Raw genomic sequence first — 24,371 nt, forward strand, 5'->3', positions numbered from 1 at the left:
ATTTACATGACATTTCAGTTTGGATAGAAAACATTTTTGTTGGATGTCGCCAGTGCTGCCTTATACGTTTTATTAATTCTCAAATATTTTTAAATTTGACTTTGAATGGTTACAACGTGATATACGAATTGTGTAGCGGTCAGATTTCTATTTCCCCTGCTCCTCATCCAAACCCTAATCACTCTTCCCTGATTTTGTGAGTGCGTTTATAAAGTAGCTAGGAAAGAAAGAATGCTACTAGGTCTAGAGTACTCTGGCGGACACAAGTTGTTTTTTTTATTATTCTTTGACATACACTAGACACAAATCAATAAAGACAAGGTTACAAAGACAGTTTTTACGGAAACTCAAACTCAAAAACGGGCCCCCAAAGTGGTCCACCCAGGCAGGTAAAAAGGCAGGTTTCAATATTTTCAAAAAGAAAATCAGAATGAAATTCTATTAAAGACAAATGACAGAGAAGAATGGAGAAAGAAGTTTGACAGATCTTGTGTGGTGCACCAGCGGTCCTGCAGACCAAAGGATAGGTGAAAGTGAATGTGAAGTTAGATGTGAACCTGGCCTAAGTGGTGTCTTAAAATGAATATCTAATTGATCTAATTGTTTTGTATAGGGTTAATTCTTATTCAAATCCTGAAAAAAAAAAAAACATTTCCGTAAAAAATAAAAAAACATTTCCTTTAGTTTGGTGTTCGTTGTTTGTGATATACGTTGCAGTTGACTCGATAATAAGAAATACTACTTATTAACTGTTGTTTTAAATTCTACTTATATTCATAGTAAATAGATTGTTTCTCTTAAAAAAAACAACATTGTTTTTGTAAATGTAGTAGTCAGTATGACAGAACTTACTTAACTTAGCAACACAATTGTAAAAAAAATAATATTTTTTGACCAAAAATCTAAAACCATTTGCATAAATGTGTTAAAAATGGTAAATAGCAATTTCCCCTACTAAAGAGCCTCCGGTTTTATGTTACAATTAATAGTGAATAGTAGTAAAAGTGGTGTATTTTTATGAAAAAACTGCTTGCATGGGTGATTTTAAAAAACTAGATTTTTCGCTTTTAAAAAAGAAAAAAGTAGTTGTTACATTAGAACTTTGAATGGTCTAAAATATTATGATGTCGGATTTTCACTATCTTTTCTAGTTTACAAGATTTAACGGGACGGACGAACGGACATTCCACACAAAACTAATAGCGTCTTTTCCCCTTTCGGGGGTCGCTAAAAAAGTAACCAATTAGACAATTAATAACTGATAATTAATTATTTTGTTTAATAGTAACAAGGGAAATTAATACTTCAGTATTCACAGATGTGGCTAAATTTGCTGGGTTTAGTCCTCTTAAATAATTGTTAACGCAATTTCTCCCTCACGCATTCTCCGATCAAGTTGATACTTTGAACAATTATTCGTTGTACCTAACAAAACCTGACACAAACGAAAATGCTTATTTGTCAATTAATTACTTTGTTTGATATCGAATAGGGGATAAAAAAAATTGTACGTTATGGGTAGTTATAGTTTTAAGGACGGAGTTCTTCCCATTTAGATAAGCTTTCTAATTTATTTTTTTTTAAGGATTTCTTATATTTTGCTTGTTGATTTTGGGATAGTTATGATTGGTTTGGGAACAGTTTTTGGTGTTGTGACAGATTTCTTTATTGTAAGAAAAGTTATAGATCTAGTTTTAGTTTGTTTAGGGATAGCATTTGACTCAGACGTTTATTGTTTGATTTAACGTCATTTCCATGGTAACAACTAAGATGTTGCTTTTTGCAGTCAATGCGACGTCATATTATCCTAGAGGTCAGCTAGATGACCTCTACTAATTGTCGAGCTGTGTTTGTAATAGTCAGTTGTAGCCTACCATCCAATGAAGTCAAATCAATCAATCAATGAATTTTAATTTTTTAAAGTTTCGGTGAACTAAGAGAAGTCACGCAGACGTCTAGGATTGCCGCTTCTGAATATTTTGTCTCTCATTAATGGGGACTCTATTTTATGACCAGGTCAACACGTGGAGGGTAAGAAGGGACAGGGGAGATGTACACGGGAGGGACATGGGACACGATTGCAAATGAAAGAAGACTGCCAATCTCAAAAGTTGGTGTAATGTTTCCAGCATCTCCGGAAGTGTCTCGTGCGTGATCGGCAAACATCGGATCCACGTGTCGCAATAGCGCGCTGGTGTAATCCTTTCAGATTATCTGCCCATGTCCTGTTTGTTTATCATGTTCTTCTCTAAACCCCCCCCCCCCCCATTTGTCCGCTCAGATTTGATCCTCCGTTGAGTGACATAAGAAATTCGAGTGTCTTCAATTTCATCCAATGTCTGTTCATTTCGTTCCAAGCTCCTTCAAGCTTGTGGATCATATAGCGCGGGGCGCTACGCATCATATCCACTGCGTCTTTGTGTGTTTGGTTTTGACAAAGTAAGGGTACTCCTCCCCGCTCCTTCCTCTACTACAAGCGCGTGAATAAAATTAGCAGCAAACAATACTCTGATTGGTGGGGACCTCAAAGTCTGAGTCGCTCTAAGTACTCACGCCATACAGATTTAAAATTTAACGAAGTGGCGGATATATTTCCTTCGCACGTGACAAAACACATTTGTTAAGATGAGGTCTCCATGGAAGGACAACTAGAGGTTGGCAGAGGGAGGGAGACAGAAAGGGGAGGAGGACTCCAAAGAAAAAAAAAGAGAGGACTCGAAGAGAGAGGGAGGGGTGAGGGAGGACTCGGAAAGAGAGAGACAGGGTGACAAAGACTATAAAAAAATAAAAGAGATATAAAAAGAAAGAGAACAAATGAGAAGAGAAAGAGAAAGAGAGAGTAAGTGTGAAATAATATAAAAGAATAAAGAGAGAGGGAGAAAGTCTAGAACAAACAAAACGATCCAAACTGGCGCCATGAGGTGTACTATTCTGTTTCTCCCCTGGGGGCGCACAGCCGTGAGAGTCGGGGGACCTTCTTGCACATCTTTAATCGATAGTATTTGTGGCAGATTTGCGTGAAGGTGGAGAGGGGGCGCGACTGTATACATACCCCCCTCCTCACGAAGACGGCCTTTTCGCCAACTGCTCCCACATCTGGTGTAGGCCGCAGGTCATCTGGTGTAGGCCGCAGGTCATCTGGTGTAGGCCGCAGGTCATCTGGTGTAGGCCGCAGGTCATCTGGTGTAGGCCGCAGGTCATCTGGTGTAGGCCGCAGGTTAGTTATCCGATACCCCTGACCCTTTCGTCTACATGTCCACACGATATTGTTTTTAACGAACAATGGACAGTCAACTCAACGGACGGTCCACTTCTTTCAGTTCCCGCGTGATGAATTAAACACGCCTGATGTTTTGTTTGATCTGGACAATGTACCGGTCAGTACTTTAGTTCTCAGAGTTCGTCTATCTTCTTAATGACACGTCCAATTAGTAAACTCTCGGAGGTCTATGCAATAACCGTTAAAAAAAAATAGTTGGATCTAAAGGTAGATAGTATTATATTGTAGACATTGCTGTTTAAAGCAAGAAATCTGTTGGTTCGTTTCGTGGTCAACTGTAAACGAGAATCCCTGTCTGTTTTGTATGTTTCGTATGTTCCTCCAGAATTGAAGATTATTTATGTTCCAGCCCAAAACTCAAGCTGGGCGGCTGGGGAAGGCGGTGAGCAGGATTCAAACCCGAAGCCATCGAGACGACAGTCCAGAGCGCATTCCTCTCGACCAAGCGGGCATCATAAAAGCCGACTTGACTCTTACCGGAAATGAAAAACAAAACAAAACACAAGTTTAGGTTAAATCCGAAAACAATATTTAAAAAAAGGGTTAAATCTAGGATTTTGTTTTTGTGTTCAGTTCATAGTTTCAAGAGAGAACGAACAATTTCACTTACAGACTCTAATAATACTATCGACTGCGGTGGCTGAGCGGTAAAGCGCTTGACTTCCGAAACGGAGGTCCTGGGTTCGAATCCTGGTGAAGGCTCGGAGTTTTACTTTAGAGATCTTTAGGACGCCTCTGAGTCCACCCAGCTTAAATGGGTACCTGACATTAGTTAGGGAATGGTAAAGGCGGTTGGTCGTTGTGCTGGCCACATGACACCCTCGTTGACCGGAGGCCATTGAAACCTTTACATCATCTGTCCCATAGACCACAAGGTCTGAAAGGGGAACTGCTCCGTATAAAAGGTCCGTATAACTTGTAGAGCTCACGCATGGCTCACTTTCAAGTGCTGTATGAAGAGCCTCGGATGTTAGTTCTGCAACTTTCTCAGACGTTTCCTTCAGACTTCAAGATTGTTCCTTCCAGGTCTAAATCTCACACTCTGGACTATGGAGCGACTGTCCGAAGCGTATACCACTCGACCACTCGACCTCCCAGGGATTTTTGTCTGTTTCATCCTTTGTTCTTCACCTTCTTTCAATAACATTGGTGCTGATATTAGACGTCTGGTTTAGACATTCATGCCACTGATGTACTTACAAAGCTTATTTCAACTCATTCCGTCTGTCTGTCTGTCTGGTACAAATTTTGAACAAATTACTTCTCCCGCTTCCGATTCTCTGATCAAGTTGAAACTTTGCACAAGAACTATTTGTCCCTAACAAGACATAAATCAATGAAAAAATACTAATTAATTATTCAATAGTGGTAATTTATTAATTTTATTTGATATAGACAAGAGGAAATAAATCTTATTGTATTGAGATATCTGTATAAATGCCGTTCTCACCCTTACTTAAGCTTTGTATCGTCCATAAAGTAGTTGTTCCTATTTGGCTTGTTACTTTGTTAGTCTTTTGACATTCCTTTCTTGCCAAGTCCGTGCCTGTACAATTGTTGTTTCTAAGACTTTAGTCTGAACACGTGGAGTTTGTTGTCTTTGACAAGAGTTGTCCAGCAAACTTTTCACTGACACTGAAAACGTAATTAGTTACATTAGCTCTCTTCTTATGTTGTTGTCTTCATAACGGGTACTATTGTAGAAAAAAAAAGACGCTATTGTTTTTGTGTTGTCCGTCTGTCAAGATGAAAACGATAAATACAATTTGACCCTGGCTGTTATCATGGGTGTACCGTGTTATCTTTTGTACAAAATAAGTTGCTAAATAAGTGAATCTTCACAACCTAAGTCTAGGTTTATAAACCTAGAAATGGATATACAGTTACGTTACACAGTGCACTTCTAACTATTGTTTTTAGACTGGTCAGACTTACCGCTCCTCATTACAACCTTTGATCTAAGTACTAGGGGATTGCTACAGAGGTTCCCCTTCTTGTTAATAGTTGCTTTATGGTAGGAAACAATTCCTGGACTGGAAAGTGATACACTGTTTCTGTTGATTATCTTCCACTTACCTCTGTTAACCCCCCCCCCCGTTCCCCCTAATACCGCCCCCGCTTTTCTTCTTCCCTTGTCAGATATCAGCACGTGTTATCCGCCATCTTGGCAAGGCAAGTCATTAATACTGTCAGTCCTTATCTAATTATGTCTTTATAATCTTGTCACAGCTATCAGCGACACTCCACGCGGGCCAAGGGTGGAGATTGGGGGGGGGGGGCAGGGAGGTAGTCGCACAGTGATGATATCTGTCCTCGGGACAATGTTATCAGCCCAGTTAGATGACCAGCGAAATACGTAGATCTTATGACGTCACGATGCATGCGGCTATCTTAAAAGTAAAAAGGAAAAAAAAAACGAGGGGGGAGGAAGTAAGAAAACAGGGGGGTACGAATCTTGGTGGGTTTATGTTTGCGCTTAGACACTATCGACTTACGCCAATCTATCTCCGTCAAATCAACATTGCACTGACCCTCAAACAATAGGCGACACTGTGACCATTCATTCTCTCTCTATCTCTCGTCCCGCCTCCTGGATGTTTTTCTTGGTGACAGACATCCGCTCAGCGCTCGTGGTTCTCACAGCATGGAAAACATAGGGGCCTACTAGTGGTGGGAGAATCGTTGCACAGAGCATTCTTTCAACGGATGAATCAATTACATACAGGTTTCACCAACAGTAACCTACTGATATACTTTAATTCTGCAGAGACACAGCGAAGTCCATCTGATCGAGTTGACCCTGGTTAAATGCCCTTGTCACAGAAAATATTATTTTTTTAGTTTAATAATATCAAGGTGTAAGAATCATTGTCTGATATCACATGAAACAAGTTGTGAGAATCATTGTCTGAGATCAAATTAAAAAAAAAAAAAAAGGTGTGAGAATCATTGCCAGGCATCATGTAAAATCAATCATGGCTCCGACGATCGACTGATAACGAACAACGGAAAGGGAGGTAATTAAGTTATTGATCACAGTCACGGTGTTAAAAGTGTTGTCAGGTGATATGCCCTATTGGTTTACCTCGCGGGTTGGGGAGGGGGAATGCATCTGCGGGGCATCTTTGTGCCCGTCCAATGGACACACTGATGGATGCATACAAGAGGAGGGGTGACAGAGGCGTGCAGGTAATTGGCGCGCACCACGCAATGAGACAGACAGAAAGTAATATGATGAATCGAATGTCACTGAAGAATGGCATCAAATGACACTAATATGGCTGAGGAACGTGACCTACATATTGGAGGATTTACCTTTTGTCTGTTTAATCTTTGACCAGAAAAGTTACTCACCAAAATATTTTCCCTATTGTAACAATGACATTTCTATTTATAAGTGTGACGTGTCATTAATGGACAACAATTGTTACAATGTACATATTGATTCATTACTATTGAGCTTGTAGTTCGCTTCATTCTTCTACTGTACACTCCTAATTTTTGTTTGATAATAAATGAACTCTGAACTCAGTCTAATTGTATCTTCTTTATAGTCAAATGTCATGACAGGTCACTGAGGATGTCAATTGTTACTTATACTTGTCAGTTCGGCTGGCCAACCTTTAGATACTCAGGATTCATCAACGGACTAATACAAGTTGAGTTGAGACTTGTCAGTCAACAGTCCGCCTGTCTGTGTGTCTGTCTAGTCTTGAATCAATCTTGATCTCATGTTTGTACTAAGGAACGTTTGTTGTCTGTATAATGGTGATTATTAGCAATGACATAGCAGGTCTCTGAAGGTCTATAACTCTATATGCTTGAAACTAAATGGTTATTGATAGCAATGACATAGCAGGTCTCTGAAGGTCTATAACTCTATATGCTTGAAACTAAATGCTGCTTTGTCATCGTGCTAGCCACGTATTATCCTGGTAGATCTATTAGCCAAAGGCCGCATGCGCAATCCTTCAATTACTCGATATATGAGTTTCTTGTTTACTAGGGCTAGTTCGGAATTTTCGCAATTCGTAATGTGTAGAACACTTGCTTTTCAATGGCCATCTGATTCGTTGCCCGCGGAGCTCTGCTCTTCATTTATATTTTTCTTTATGGTCCGCGGAGCTCTGCTTTTTTATTGGTAATCTTATTCATGCCCCATAGAGCGCTGTTGTTCATTGGCCATCTTCTTCTTGGCCCACAGAACACTGCTGTTCATTTTTGGTTACCATTGTAGATGGGCCAGTGATTGTACACCAGGAACGGAACAATGTATCACTAGGCCAAAAGTATCTCTAGAGGGGAATAAGGTTTCTCTTACTACACTATTGACATCAGTTCTGTCTGTTTGATTTTCTCAAGAAAGACATTGACAACACTTTTTTAGAAAAGACAACTTAATGAACTTATAGAGCGATTGTTTGTTTTTCTTATAGACTAATTTAGATTAAAAAACAATGGAACATTTTATACCACGTACCCTTTCCCCTGAGAACAAAATCCAGGTTAAGTGAATGTTTAGATCTTCTACACTTTATTCCAATGATAGGCCTTTAGATCTAGACTTAGAAGGTAGACATTTTGCTGAACATTAATTTGTTAAACACATTTTATGGAATGGGAATAAAGCCGAAGACTTTTAGTCCGTTCAAGATACAAATTTGTTCTCGTTCTCAGTGCACATTTCAATTTATTTCTCTGTACTTCACTTTGATATACGGTCAGACTCGAGGTGAAGTGTGGTCAACTAGCTATTATTTCTTTGTATTTCACTTTGATAACCCTATAACGGTCAAACTCGAGGTGAAGTGTGGTCACTTTGATAACCCTATAACGGTCAAACTCGAGGTGAAGTGTGGTCACTTTGATAACCCTATAACGGTCAAACTCGAGTTGAAGTGTGGTCACTTTGATAACCCTATAACGGTCAAACTCGAGGTGAAGTGTGGTCACTTTGATAACCCTATAACGGTCAAACTCGAGGTGAAGTGTGGTCACTTTGATAACCCTATAACGGTCAAACTCGAGGTGAAGTGTGGTCACTTTGATAACCCTATAACGGTCAGACTCGAGTTGAAGTGTGGCCAACGAGCTATTAATTCTTTTTCCTACGTTATACATATGGTCGTTGTGCTGGCCACATGACACCCTCGTTAACCGTGGGCCACAAAAACAGATGACCTTTACATCATCTGCCCTATAGATCGCAAGGTCTGAAAGGGAAACTTTCGTTTTTAATGTTTACGATATACAACAACTGTCAATTTTTAATGAATTTCGATAGAGCCGTTTTCGAGATACGTGCCCACCCACCAAGGTTTGGGTTTTTGTTTCCACGAAGTTACGAATGGAATAGAGGTTATTGTAAACACTCGTATAGGAACATAACAAAACTTGAGAATGAAACAAGTTTTAGAGCGACATTGTTTTTAAATGCCGTCATTGGAATTTCAAGTATCTTCTTATATTTGTCTGTAGTCCGATAGGTCAAGTTGCATGTTGCCTCTACACGTGTGTAAGGTCAAGGCCTAATCATGGCGTCCTTGGTTACCACGGTGATTTCTTTGATAATCAGTCACACGAGTGGATTATACATGAATTCCAACTTACTTAATCACATAAACCAAACACAAATTAATGTCATTGTTGTAACTGTAAGTAGGTGGAACATGCCTCAAATCTCTCTCTATCTCTTTTCCTATCTCTCTCTCTCTCTCTCTCTCTCTATATATATATATATATATATATATATATATATATATATATATATACCTTTTCTCTCCTCTCTATGTGTCTCCATCTCTCTATTTCTCTTTGTCTCGTCTGTGGCAAGGATTACGTCTAAAAACGTTGCCACCACACCCTTTTTTTTTAATCGTTCAGTACAAGGCGCTGGTTATTGACATGACGTATTTACGACATGATGACGTCACATACCGCCCTCTTAACCTATATCTCTGTCCCCTCCTCCCGCCGTTGTTCTGTAGTGCCAACACATCTTACACCATTCACACACATACACTGGCAGATTGAATACGTTCCAATGAAGTGCAATCGTAATAATAATGAATTTGAAACTCGTTCATTGTTAGCTCGGAAACGATTCAGATGAACCCTTATTAAAATGGTATTATACCATAAGTGAGCTGTAGTTGGAATGGTATCAGGAAGCTGGTAGAGATTTCTTAACTTGGTACAAAGACATTTGGAACCAAGACAAAGTGTGTAGTTTGATGGTTACCTACACCTGGACGAGTACTGACATCAAGAGTATATCTACCTCACGCTCCTGGCCAAGGCGGCAAGGTCAGACAGCCGGACAATCCCAGCCTACACCGTCAGCTGAAAAGCTTACATGGCTAATTAATTCTATTTTATGCCTTGAACAATTCGTGAATGTCTTTGAGCGGACACCCCATCTCCCCCTCCAGCTTTCTTTCCCAACCAGAACTTGACTTGAAACGTTGAAGTAGTCACTGGCGATATGACAAGGGCAGACAACTGGAGAGTGCTCTAGTCTTTGTTTATTATCTGACTTTAAGTAATCCGCGAAGGTAATTACGGCACACACCATTGGTTCAAATGAATGTTGCATCTTCTTCGTCTCTCTCTCTCTCTCTCTCTCTCCTTCTCTCTCTCTCTCTCTCTCTCTCTCTCTCTCTCTCTCCTTCTCTCTCTCTCTCTCTCTCTCTCTCTCTCTATCTCTCTCTCTCTCTCTCTCTCTCTCTCTGGATATTTTAAATATACGTCTTGCCTTTCATGTGACTAGGTACATGTAGTCAGACTAAAAGATGTTATCATTTGTCAAAGTACCGCGTGGAAGTACTTATAAGGTCTAGATACAACTGTAAGTAAATGAACTCGAGATATTCTGTTTAGACAAGGCGGCCAGCAGCAATGAAACTTCGCAAAATTATTCATTGGCACAGACAAGACTTGAATCAATAAAAAAAACAACAACAATTAACCTAGTCATTTAATTACTGGTCATTAATTATTTTGTTTGATTCTAACAAGGGAAACTAATCCTTCAGTACTCACAGATATGGCTAAATGTGTTGGGTTTTGTCCCCTTAAATAAGTGTGTTATTCCTTCCTCAACCCAAGTCGATACTTTTTAACAAGTATTTCTTTTTCCTAACAAGACATGAATCAATACAATAAAAAATACCAAATCAGTCAATTAATTATTGGTTATAATTTACTTTGTTTGATATCTAATAAGGAAAATAGCTTGTACACTATTAATAGATATAGTTTTAAAGGCGGAGTTCTTCCTATCTAGATAAGCTTTGTTTTATTTTAAGATTTTAAAAATATTTTGCTTGTTGACAAATGGTAATGTGGCTCGATTATTCAATAAGTAATTTTAGTATCACACACACGCACACACACACTCAGCTACGTACACTAATAGATCATCTCAAACAAGGCAAAAGTGTCGCACTTCAACTAGTTCTTTACAGCCAACAACATTTCGGGGTACGTCAGCAGGCAAGTAAATAGTTCTTCATTGCGATTTGGTTGGAAATGTGAATTTTAATTTTTGCTTGAAAGACTTCAAATAAATGCCTGCACAAAAATGTTTAAAGTCTTCTTTTTTTTTTGGGGGGGGGGGGGGGCGAGAAAAACATCATAATAAGACCACAAATAGTTAATGCTGATAAATCACTAAATCAAATAAACCACTAAATGAAATAAATCTCTAAATCAAATAATTCAATAAATTAAATAAATCAAGAAATTAAATATAATCACTAAATTAAATAAATCACGAAACAAATGAGTTTAAATTTACTTTCATGTTACGGTAAACAAAATACGTATGGATATTAATTTTAAATTTACACTATCACGTGGCGCGTATTCCCAGCATGCACAGTGAAATTCTGTTTCGTCACCTTACTTCCTGTTTGTCCTGCAAAGTAAATGGACTTTAGTAAGAGAAGTGAGGGGGGAAAGAGGGGTTTAGAGTTAACACCGCTGGGCTAATGTGTGGCCATCACCAGATGTGATCACTGCCAAGGCCGGACGGTCAGTTTGTTTATCTCTAGCCATGATCTGGAAAGTGACCCACGCCTCTATCTTTCCCTGGCGCTCTCTCGCCCTAGCGGGGCGGACTGTATAACAAACTGGTTGAAAAATAGGTTGGAGGTGGGAGCGGAAGTTCTACTAATGCGCGGCTCCCTGGGGCGGGTTATATAAGTGACTAACCTGTCATTAAGTCCCTGCCAAATATTGACCAGTCCGCCGACCAGTGGAGTCATTAATAGCCACTCTGACAGCTCCAATAGAACCATCGCCTTCCTTAAACGGGCCCATAAAAGCCAAAACTATATTATATCTTGGATGTTTATAATTCGGGACCCTATAGTAGAAGTATTGGGTGCGTGTCAGAGGTCACTCCCTAAGCTAAAATGTCACCAACAGATCCTCCAGGCCACCTCCCCCCTCCCCCTTCGTGCCGTACTTAGAGTCATAGATTCAATCGAGTTGACTGCTTGACTCTATAACCAACTCTTGGCATGGTAATAAATTGCAATTGAAATGAAAGCGCTGTTGTTTCCCTTGACAAGGCCAAGAGTTGGTGAACTTTTGAATCTTGCATTCCGGATAAGATTGTAGATTGAAAGGAAACTTCTGAGGGAGTCCAGTGATAATAGTGAATAATTTATTATAAGTATACAAACATCAGCTATACGAAATATAAATATTATCACGAGTGTGTGTCTGTGTGTCTTTAAAGGTGTGTGTCTGCAATCATGTACTATATACTTCACTGAACATTTTGAACTGATTACAATCAGACGGACCATTTACTCTCTAGTCATTTCCATTATATATGATATCTTTAACGCTGCCATAAAGTCATCAATAGTTTCAGATTGGTGAAACTGGTTATTGTGTAAAGACAGTCCCAATGCCATAATATATATATATATATATATATATATATATATATATATATATATATATATATATATATATATATATATATTATATATTATATTATATATATAATGTACATGTTGTAAATAACATTTTGAAGAGATTAAATTATAAACAGATTTTGTATTACTTACTAGCGATATTTTTTTAAATGAACAAAACAAACTCTAAAACACCACAGTAATGTATCACAACGTTCAATCCGTCTAGAATAAAACTCTAGAATGATGATGGTCACATTAAGCTGAACTGGCTCGAATCTTTTAAAATCTTTTAAAATCCAAGATGGCTTATAATTAGATATATCCAGTGAAGCTTGTTATTAGTATTATTCATTGGTTTTCTTCAATATGTCGTCTGTGTCAGGTTTAGGATTTATTTGGGTTGTTAACTAGCTGTATACTATTAAGGTCCCGGGGTTCAACCTGACAAGAACATCACTCACACACAGTCGTACATACAGTAAACAACTAGGTGAATAGTTTAAATAACAACAAAAATAAATGAATTTAATTGTATGAAACATATATGTGTATGTACAATGAGGATGATAAATAGACAATATTTATATATTATATATATATATATTATATATATATATATATATATATATATATATATATATATATATATATATTATAGGTATATATAACGATATTATTCAATAATTAATTTAAGCACCTTTGCTACTGCTATCAACTTGTCACCCTGGTTTTATGGTCCACCAGACTCTGACCGACTGGCGTCACAAAACTGCCAACCTCGGTAATAGTAAAGTTAGACCTCAGATAATCGCCAATTGGACAATGACACTGAAAAACTGTAATATATATTTCTGAGACGGCAAGCGACGCCCACAACTCCAACACTGACACCCTATAAACGAAATAAACACAATACTCTCAACTTCTACACTAAAAATAGAAATAGTGACTACCTCATACAACATACAATAATAGATATCACAAACGAATAACTCACCATAAACAGGGATCCCAAAATTCTAACTGAATAATAAGTACGAGAAACTGGTACAGACAAATAACGTTTTACGGGCCAACACACCGTCAGTTACAACCAAATTCAGAGGGTGAACTGCCTCATGACAAAGAATGACCGATAGATGTCACCGGACTTTGTGACGTAGCAAAACAATTCAAAACAAAAATACAAGACACTCTCGCCCCGTACAAGTACTACGAGCAGAGGAAATAAAAAAACAGAGTTAGGAGAAAGAAAAAGACACTTGTCTATACTACGCGACAGTCTGCATTTGTAATTTACTTCATGTCGACTTCTACCATTGGTTGAAATGAGAATTTTAAGTTTGTTGCCATCTCAGAACGAGGATAGGTTGTAGATCATGAGTACAAAAACTATAGACTTGCAACTTGAATACAACATTGTGTTATACCAAAGTTATCCATTCGTTGTTTCCTTTTGTGTGTGTGTACCCCACCACCTTCAGGCAGAAGCAGAATTTTGTAGATTTAGACAGTTCTCACATCTGAAGGGAGCCCCGCAACACGAAGATCTTTTTGTTACCTTGAGCCCATCTTTCAATATCTGAAGTCTCCGACACTCATTGAGTATCAAATCAAAACAGTCTGAAATGCAGCAATGGAGTTTGAAGTTTTGAGTCATGGAGTAAGTTATGAACAACCATGACATGGAACATCTACAAGCGGCACTTCAGTACCGAGGTTACTGAGAGAAGAAGGGGAAGCGATATGGCGAAACAAAGCTGCAAGTAGGACTCCAATCTCGGATCCGTTATCCCCCAAATAGAATCTTTCAAGTCAGTATTTTTATCTGGCCTCTGCATCTCCGCCCATGGTCCGGTGATTATTTCCCCTGAAACACGGTGAGGTTGATTGTTGTTTTTTCTAAGCAGTCCTCCTAAACAAGGACCTGTTACTTAATATTGTTGAAGCCTTTCTCCTCGGCATCTATACCTCCATTAAGGGTCGAGCCTGCACTCTGTTATGACCTTGACCAACTAGAAAGCTTTGACCCAGAGATCAGGATTGAGAAATAGCGTATCACTAATCTCTCTGTCCGGGGATTCCCCATATACTAGAATTTTGTAGATCATCATCTGATCACATACTTTTATTGTGACACAAGACACCTTGAACCACCAATTCCAACGACGCCTGAGGCCGAGCACCCGAGCGGTTTCTACGTATTCCTATGCCTATCTATACCAACTACCATGAAGGCTCTTAGTATGATATTGTGAGTTTTGGTTAGACTCCACATCTGCGGCATTCGCCAAGGGCCCTGATCAATTCTAGGTGGCCTCTGCATCAAGGGAATCATTTAAGCTTGACTAATTTGATGAAATAACCCTTTTGACTCCTAGTAGAGCATAGGGCCGCGACAGTACTTCGCCATCGGACTTTGTTCTGGGCAATTTCCCTCGGTTTGTTGTTTTATAAATTCTTGAGAAATAAGCCAACAGGCAACGTAAACCCCCGTGTCTCTTTCTACGGACATGTTTAAAGTTTAGACAGGTCGATTAAGTTGGTATCGAATTGGTGTGTTGCTTTATTTTACTACTCTAAAAAAAAAATTTGTAACATTTTTTTTTATTGTTTATTCGTGTGTATATGTTAATATCTAGAGATTGCCATTTCCGAGTTCCTATACGGATTGACATGAAAGCCTACACTACTTTAAGTAACTCTCCAGTCAAAGGAGGGGGGTACAATAACAGCCGGTTGCCAGGCAACAGTAAGGCTGTATTAACAATGACTAAAACCCAGGGAACTGGATACTAATTAAATCATGGTATCACGTGACTCGTGACAGAAGGCCACGTGACAGACCTGTCACTAAGATTGTCATATTTAACAATAAACTCTATTGTCCGCGTCAAAGCAAGAGAGGTAAATCGAGTTACAGTTAAAATTAGAACTGCGATCAGGAAAAGATAACTTGTCGGGGGGGGGGGCGAAAAAAAAAGGGGGGGGGGTTAATTCATTCAGTTTTTTATTTAACTTTTTAAAATTATGTTGCAAAGGGGAATTAGACAATCTTTTTTTATGTGTTTTTACACATCTGAATCTGTCAGATTTTTGTTTGTGTTTTTACGTTTCAATTATTTTTTTTTATTTTGATTTCAGACGTTTGTTTCATGTCCACCACTATCTCGTTACAATCGACATTTATAGCCTTGTAATTTAAACATATATCACAGTACTACCTGCACAAGAGAAATATACAAAATATATGATCTCCACAGTGAAAATTCAGTCACTCTAACAATGTGCAGTAAAGCAAGAACACGTGTTTCCCATATTGACCATGGTATTAAACTGCCTTATGTGAATGTCGGTTATGCTGATTAGTGCTGATACAACCTCTCATAATGATGAAATAGCACGCAAAAGAATTACCCCGAAAAATGTATTTCCCAGAAATAGCTTGTCACAAAACATGTAACATTGGCTTAACTCATTGGCTACGATGTTTTTCTTTTTTTTTAAAAATGATACTTTGACAAAAAATTGTCATTTAAGTACCAGTGACGCTAAAGTCACAGTTTTGGTATCAAATTATTTGTTAACTGGATGGAGAATTAGAAAATGTAAACAACTTTCCATTGAAGTGTAAGATACTAACTTTAATCTTAATAATATGACCTGATAACATCAAAATGGATGTCAGCTTAAGTACTCCATATATCCAAATCTATATTTTCCTCTTTGCATTGCTGTTGAAACAGCCTCTATTAGAATACTTGCAGCTTGACCAAAAAGAATAGGAATGAAATAGTCAAGGCGGTTGGTCGTTGTGCTGGACACAGAAACAGATGACCTTTACATTCTCTGCCCTATAGATCGCAATGTCTGAAAGGGGAGCTTTACTTACTAGCTGAAGAACTGGTGATGAATCATTGATTATATTATTAGTCAGGAAGTCCTTACAATGATTGGCTAGAGATGCAAGGCAGTAGAGGTTTGAATTCAACGTTTTCCTTCTTTTAGGGAGGTTAGTCTGCAATGACTAACGAGCCCCTCCAGCCCGTAGCTTACTGGATTAGGCGCCACATACTCGCCTTCTTCTGTTAGTGAAAACTGTTCCGCCGGACTCAATATCTGAGCCACTCGTGAAGGCCAGAAGTTTGTCAGAACCTTGACTTCGTAGCTGGAGTCATACTCAGCTACGGTTTATGTTGATGCACCATATTGAGGTACAGATTTAATGATTGTCAACGGGGGTTCGAACCCCCAACGACGGCCGCAACAACACACCTCCTGAAGAAAGGAACGCGATTGAGTGGGTAGTGTTGATCGTTGGGGCGAAACATTTTTTTTTCTTGAGAGATTAGAGTTCGAGGCTATTATTCCTACATTTAAAGTCTTTATTTGACATTGAGACCACTTGAGAGGACTTATAAGGTCTAGACCCCACGCTCATGTAAGTCACCACACCTAAGTTACAAGGTCTTATCACAAACACACACACGCACACACATGCCCATACATATAATTTTATTTACACACACACACATTTACTGAAGGGCATATATTACAGCATTTCAAGTGGTTGTGTGTTGTTTTGTTAATAAATTATTGTAGAAAAAAAAATCTGAGCTTATCTTAGACTTCGTCTATTTACAATCACTTTTTCTTGATAATCCTTTTCACCCCCCCCCCCCAGACCACTCTCATTCCCTGTTCCCCAGTTCCAAAGCCTACCAACGTCGAGGCCTTGAGAAGAAAAGAGATGGGGGGGGGGTGGAAGTCTCGTAGCGCGATATTACGGAGCGGATAAATGACAGGAGCCTGTGTTGACATTCCGGTGGATACGATAAGAAGTAGCCGCCATTTACCTTCAGCAACCCATAAACCTGTCGATAGGAGAGCAACTCCGAGGCCCTTATGTATTTACCAAGAGGTGGGGGGGGGGGGGGGCTGACAAACACAAACCTCCGAGATCAAATACACGACACACAATGGTCAGGTCCGCTCAGTTTTATCATTAGGGAAATATCACCGCCTTTCACCACCACCCCCTCGCTTCCCCCCCAGCCTGGCACGGTCCCAACCCAACCTAAAAAGAACTTAACCACTTACTTCCCCTTTGATGGATACGGTTATCTGCTCTTGCTAGCCGTCATGGAGACAAGCTGAAATATAATTTCTGCTCTCGTAGTGTTCGCCTCGGTCTGTGACTTCAGAGTCCCCCCCCCCCTTTTTTTAGACTGACCACATGACATTCAGGGGGAGGACTTGGGGGTGGGTGGGGCATTAGAGGAATTTTAGAAAACTACCAACAAAACAAAACCGTCTATTAAACTATTTCCTGCGAGAACTGTTTGAAGTTAATAAAAAAAATATTTGTTGTTGTTATGGGTCTCTCAAAATTGTTATGATTATTGAACTTAAAAGTTGATCTCTACAAATTAGTGTTATCTCCTCAGTTCAAGTCATGAAAACCTTTAAAAAAACGTTTCTTTAAGTTCTATCAGTCGTAGTTTGGTCAAATCATATTTCACATATCGCCTGTTGGAAATAATTACTAGACTTTATTTACACACAGGGAGGAATACAACAAATCAACACATCAACTAGACTAGGTTCTTAATGTCGAATTCAAACTGCCATCATCTATTTATAGGAAGAAACAAGGGCACATACTCGTGTGTAAGACGCCACATTTTGACCTTCTTAGTTACAGAACTTTGTGAAAAGTAGTTGACGAAAATAGAAAACTAAGCGAATAGTAAAGTTGTACAGGTCAGACCTTGCGATGGGCAGAGGATGTAAAGGTCCTCTGTTTCTGTAGCCCATGGTTAACCAAAGTGGCATGTGGCCAGTACAGCTACCAACCGTCTTTACTTTTCCCTAACTTATGTCGGATACTTATTAGAACTGGGCGAACTCAGAGGCGAGCAGAAATTAAAAATCCTAGTTTTCACCAGGATTCAAATTTGGGACCCGGTTTGGAAGCCAAGCGCTTTACCGCTCAGCCACCAATTTGTACAAATTGTTTCAGAGATCTAGAATGTACTTACTATTTTATTTTATTTTTTGTTTGTAATATTTTTAAATTTCGCTTCTCTGTTGCAATGTGACATGTGACTGACAGGCACAAAGTATTGTGACATAAATATGCGCGAGTAAGTAGCACTGCCTCTGACAGACACATGAGAAAGTAAATAGGACTACCTGTGACATAAATCTGTGCCAGTAAGTTGCACTGCCTGTGACAGACACAGGAGAAAGTAAATAGGACTGCCTGTGACAGACACAGGAGAAAGTAAATAGGACTGCCTGTGACAGACACAGGAGAAAGTAAATAGGACTGCCTCTGACAGACACAGGAGAAAGTAAATAGGACTGCCTGTGACAGACACAGGAGAAAGTAAATAGGACTGCCTGTGACAGACACAGGAGAAAGTAAATAGGACTGCCTCTGACAGACACAGGAGAAAGTAAATAGGACTGCCTGTGACAGACACAGGAGAAAGTAAATAGGACTGCCTGTGACAGACACAGGAGAAAGTAAATAGGACTGCCTGTGACAGACACAGGAGAAAGTAAATAGGACTGCCTGTGACAGACACAGGAGAAAGTAAATAGGACTGCCTGTGACAGACACAGGAGAAAGTAAATAGGACTGCCTGTGACAGACACAGGAGAAAGTAAATAGGACTGCCTGTGACAGACACAGGAGAAAGTAAATAGGACTGCCTGTGACAGACACAGGAGAAAGTAAATAGGACTGCCTGTGACAGACACAGGAGAAAGTAAATAGGACTGCCTGTGACCTATCGTTATAGAAGGCCTCAACACCGACCTGCGACGTCACAACCTGTGGGCAGTGTGCAGGCTTTCTATGACGATTGGTCTCTGTGACATACAGTTGTGACAACTCCAATGGCTAACCGCCACAATTACGACATTCTTGATAATACGCAATAGCTACAAAAGTTACGTTCTACTGCTGATAAGTGAGTCACGTGATGACAGAGGCATACAACACTAACACAACCTGACGAACTACCTATCTAGGCTTGTGCAGAAATCTAGATTACAGAGACTAGAAGTGCTGCGCATAAACTGGGGAAAAAAACGGGGGCGAGGGACTGGTTACGGTGGTTGGGAAGTGGCTAAGAATGTGAACAAAAAATGCATCTACCCATGAGAAGTATCTGGTGTGTCCTGTCCGGGTGACCAGTGGAGTATATCCACGTGCTCGTTTCAGTGGACATTATAGGTCTACGTAAAGCCGACTTGATAAGTACTGGATAGACAGCCTTGGTTGCTCGTGAATCGGCTGAGTGTACCCAATCTTTTAAGCAAAAATAGTTATTATAAGTATTATTATTGTTGTGTGTGTGTGTGTGTGAGTGGGTGTGCCAGGGTATCAATTCTAAATAGATATTCCAAGAAAACCTCATGTTTTAAATGTGAGAAGCAGAGAAACTCGAGTAGAACAAACGATATTTGCCTTTCTGTTTTCCTGCACACAGGGGTGGGGGGGGTATAGGTCAGTGAAGACAGCGCAATGCCTTGCCATTTAAAAAAAGGGAAAGGGGGGGGGGGTGTGCTCCAGCCACTAAAAGAATGTAAAGAAAATGGATTAAGATAAAACATTGAATCCAGAGTCACAGCAGTCTTCAAAGGAGGGGAGGGCCTCCACACAAAAAAAACAACAGCACCGGTCCGCCACCGGCACTCCTAAACTGTTTAATTTTGTCTGTCTGTCTGTCTGTCTGGTACAAATGTAGTACACGTTATTTCTCCCACTTCAGATTCTCGGATCAAGTTGAAACTTTGCACAATTATTCATTGTCGCTTACAGAACATGAAACAATAAACAAAATTAAACAATTAATTGTTTTTAATTAATTAATTTATTAATTTTGTTTGATTTAGAAAGAGGGAAGCTAATCTTACAGTATTGAAATGTATGAATGTAAATGTACAGTTCTTTCCCTTACATAAGCTTTTTAAAGATTATTTTGAAGTTTTTATGTTTTTATTACTTTGTGTCTCTAGCGTCTTTCACGTTTGTCATTTTACTTTCAAATCTCTCCAAATCTTCATCTCTTTTTTTTCTTACAATTTTCTTCACGTTACCTTATGTCGTTTCCACATTGATCTATTTCGCTTTCTTTTCTTTTTTACGTTACGTTTTTTTTTCTTATTGCTTAAATACTGTAAGCCAGACCAGATCTTAACAAATAGAGAATGTAAACAAAGAGGAGATTACTGAGTTTCAAATGTCTCATGACAACTCCCTATGTTCTGATATTTTTGTTTTACCCTGATTGTGTGAACTAGACGTGGGCTAAGGGTTAAAGGTTATCTTTTACCATTTTAGGACGTTAGTCATGCCATCTAAAGGGTCTATTGCGGATAGAATAGAGGCTTTCAACTGTCTGTGTTGATAGATCGGAAACGTTTTGAAAGATGCGTGGGCAGATTTAACAGCACTGAAGTCTGAGTATTCTGACATCCATGCTTTTCAAAGTGCTATGCCGGCCAGTGGTCAAAAGTCTTGATGCTAATGTTAGCCTATACATCTTTCTCATTCTGACGCCGCAGAGAATGTTCGGACGTGGACAAAAGAATGTGGACCAAAGTTGTCCTGCATATTTCTGCAGTCCGCAACGAGGGTCAGAGGTTAAGAATTTAGCTTGATGCGAGTGACTAGATATTATTTTCTTTATTTCTTATCACTTCATGTTATTGATCAATATTAATACTTAATCCTTATGTAAGTCTTTAATATATATGTACGTGTTAAAGTGGGCTCTTGTTCAGACACGATAATCTGGTCCAATGGTTTAATGAGATCAGATAAAGAATAAAGTTTTAGATCCCTAGAGCGAAACTAGGTTTTTAGAGAGAGAGAGAGAGACAAACTAGGTTTTTAGATAGAGAGAGAGAGAGAAACTAGGTTTTTAGAGAGAGAGAGAGACAAACTAGGTTTTTAGATATATATAGAGAGAAACTAGGTTTTTAGAGAGAGAGAGAGAAAAACTAGGTTTTCAGAGAGAGACTAGGTTTTAGATCAAGACTATGGGTTTAGAACAGTGGTTCCCAAACTTTTTATCTCGTAGACCCCTTGCCATGTTTTTCATTCTTCGGTAGACCCCCTGCATTTTTTGGAAAATTCTTCAACTTTATTTGTGTTTTTCTCACTGATTTCTAGGCCATTCATTGATGAAATTCAAATTAAAATGAAGCTAAATAAGATTTAATATGCATTATAGTAATTGACTGAAACGCCTATTGCAGTATTCCCTAAAGTTCGTTTATTATTTTCAACAATTATTCATTTTTTAAGGGCCGGGGGGGGGGGGGGCCAGTGGCGTACCGAGGGTGCCAGGCGCCCGGGGCGGCATAGTCTGTTGGCGCCCCTCCCCCTATTAGTATGCGTAATCTATATTTGCGTTAAAACAATCACCAATCAATAAATTATTTTTTTTTATTGTAGAACAATCTGAAGCAACATTAGCCATTTCTTATAGAACTACTTTTCGTGATCTTGCACTAGCAAAGTTGTCAATGACATCATCAAAATTAATTGTTTCGACCAGCTCCTTTTCTATGCTTAGCAATGTCAAGTCTTACAGACGCTCCTGACCCATTGAAGCTCTCAAATAAGTTAAAATGATTTTTAGTTTACTAAAAGAACGCTCACAGCTAGCAACTGACACAGAGATTGTCAGCATAATTTGCAAAGCAATTCGCAAGTTTGGAAATATGTCATTGCCATATGAAATAATAAATGAAAGTAATTCTAATGGGCTGCTTGGGGTAGCATCTGGCCGGGTTTTCAGCAACATACTGCAGTCACTGATTTCTACGAACAGTTCAGTTCCATCAATATCAGTTTTATAACAGTCAGCCAGCGTAGCACAGTGCTGTTGAATATCATTAGAGGTATCATTAGCAAACAATTTGCTAATGTTGAATAGAAATCCAAACTTTTCATCTAACGTCTTCAGACGACCAAATCGTGTTGTCATCTCCTGGATTAGTCTATCAATAACTGATTTCATAATGCGAGTTATTTCTTCAACCGCAGCGAGTCCTGCATCACCAGCATTTTCACCAGGCATCTGTTTTCGACGTTTAATTCTTCCTTCTATCCTAATTCCCAATTTTTCACACAGAACTTTAGCTGCATTGACTGCAGTGATGCAAACATCTTCTCGAATGCTACTTAGCCGTTGTTGCAGTCCTTCTAAATCCAGTGCTGCGTCATGGAAATTCATTGATGGATCTTGCAGTCGTTTCTGAATCCAGTCAATTTTTGACAAAACTGCATGTCAGAAATCAAGTAGAGTGATGAAATTGAAATTCATCACATTTTGAAGCAAACTGTATGCATCATTCTGAGTCTCACTAGTTTGAGTACCATCTTCATACAGGTTTTTCTACGTTTCTACGTTTAAACCATGTTAAAGTCATTGAACGGCCTGCACTTACTGCAAAATTAGCATCCTTGTTCTGAAATACTTCTGGCCCACGAGAAATCAACTCCATACGAAGATTGTCTGCTACGTTTGATAAGCCCGTAATGGAATCAAAATCAATGTAACCAAAATCATGTGAATCAAGGAGCATACGCTGTTTACTATCACTAGTGGATTCAGCAGTTTGAGTAGATGAATTTGACGGCTGCAATTGTATCGCAGAGGTCATCAGAGAGTCATCCAGTTGATAGCAACTTGGTGGATCATTTACTGCCTCTTGTCCAACATTATCAATATCAGATTCGTCTTTGTCGTCAACTTCTGTTTGTCCCAGTTTCAAAAAACGCTGCATGAATAAGCCAGATGTTGATGTTGAATAGAAATCCAAACCCCTATATAGAGCGTGTAATACCCAGATCTAAATCTGTATTTACTAGTTAATTTAAAGTGTTTTAAAATGACAATTTCAATGTACATTGTAATGTGATAACTCTTATTTGATATTTGTTATCATAATCCTCAAATATACTTTCTTTCATTAGCTGCTCAATACATATTTACAAATATTCTACATTACAATGATTGAAGTTGCAAACGTTAAATACATTCTAATTGATAATTAATTTTATCTGCATGCTTAAAACTTAGTATTTATAGTTCTACATTATCCAAAATAAACAACAAAAAAACTTACTTTTCCTTTAATTAATGCAAAAATTTACCCGGATTTATCTGTAAATAATTTGTTATTGGCAACTGTGCCATGTGAGTTCATTTTTATATATTATTTCAAGAGTATCCAATTGTCACCCCTTATTTTACTCTACAACACATCAATGTTTTATTAACCTACCGCACTTGTCCCTCTTTCTCGTTAACACGATAGGCGGATTTTTTTTTTTAATACAGGGGGAATAAAAAAAATGACAGCAAACTTCTACACCATCGCACAATGCGACAAGAGCTTGCAACAATCACAATAGCCTCGATGACACTGTTCCATACATGAAAGAAGTTTTCCGATCCATGCCGCTGAAAGTATGGTGTAATGTTTTGCTAGTAAAACTAGTATGGTGTAACCTTTTGGTTAATTTGATGGAACCAAAATTATTTATAGAAACATATTGAGAGAGAGAATCAGAGAACAGAAAAAAAAGAGAGGAGATTCTACTTGCGTAAATAAGTTCGCAATATGTGCCAGATTTTAGGTTGTCTGCTTTTGAAAAGTTGTTTTTTTTCACTTGGGTGTCACCCCCTTATGGGTGTCACCCGGTGCGGACCACACCCCCCGCACCTGCCTAGTGACGCCACTGGTAATACCCATTTTGGCGCCCCCTACTCTCCGGCGCCAGGGGCGGATGCCCCCCCCGCCGCCCCCCTACTCGGTACGCCACTGCGGGGGGGGTACTTAGATTTACGAAAATTATTGAAGGGGTAATCATATTTGGTATATATGTTGAAAGTTTGGGAAATACTGGGCCTATTGGATAGCAAGTTTGTGTAAAATTTCAACATTAGGGTTCAATTTAGTTAGATTTAATCTATCATAACTTCTCGATTAGATGATGTTGGTTTTAAATTTGAAAATTAGGAAATTTCATCCCATCTATTGTATGCTTCATTACTTAATCCTCACAAGAAACTTTGAGATTATGCCTTCATTTTGATCAAATTTAGGTAATCACCTTGTAGCGTAAG

The 24,371-nt window shown here is 38.9% G+C and overlaps 2 protein-coding genes across 6 annotated transcripts in view; one reads left to right on the forward strand and one right to left on the reverse strand.

Moving 5' to 3' along the window:
• LOC106077997 (netrin receptor UNC5C-like) overlaps positions 1–24,371 on the forward strand; it is a 505,747-nt gene that overhangs the window by 263,033 nt on the left and 218,343 nt on the right. The gene's annotated exons all lie outside the window — the stretch shown is intronic.
• LOC129924675 (uncharacterized) lies at positions 21,822–23,025 on the reverse strand. The gene is made up of 2 exons (XM_056021158.1): positions 22,687–23,025; positions 21,822–22,493 (listed from the first exon to the last, which is right to left on the reverse strand). The coding sequence occupies exons 1-2, from the start codon at positions 23,023–23,025 to the stop codon at positions 21,822–21,824; spliced, it is 1,011 nt and encodes a 336-aa protein (XP_055877133.1).

This window comes from Biomphalaria glabrata, chromosome 2 (genome assembly GCF_947242115.1).
Source record: "Biomphalaria glabrata chromosome 2, xgBioGlab47.1, whole genome shotgun sequence".
NCBI classification, from domain to species: domain Eukaryota; kingdom Metazoa; phylum Mollusca; class Gastropoda; family Planorbidae; genus Biomphalaria; species Biomphalaria glabrata.

What these genes read in the sequence shown, in the direction of transcription:
- LOC129924675 (XM_056021158.1), bottom strand. Translation starts at nt 23,025, where the DNA reads ATGCAGCGTTTTTTGAAACTGGGACAAACAGAAGTTGACGACAAAGAC. An exon ending in ACAAGGATGCTAATTTTGCA is followed by an intron (nt 22,494 to 22,686) that starts GTAAGTGCAGGC and finishes GACTGGATTCAG; the next exon opens with AAACGACTGCAAGATCCATC.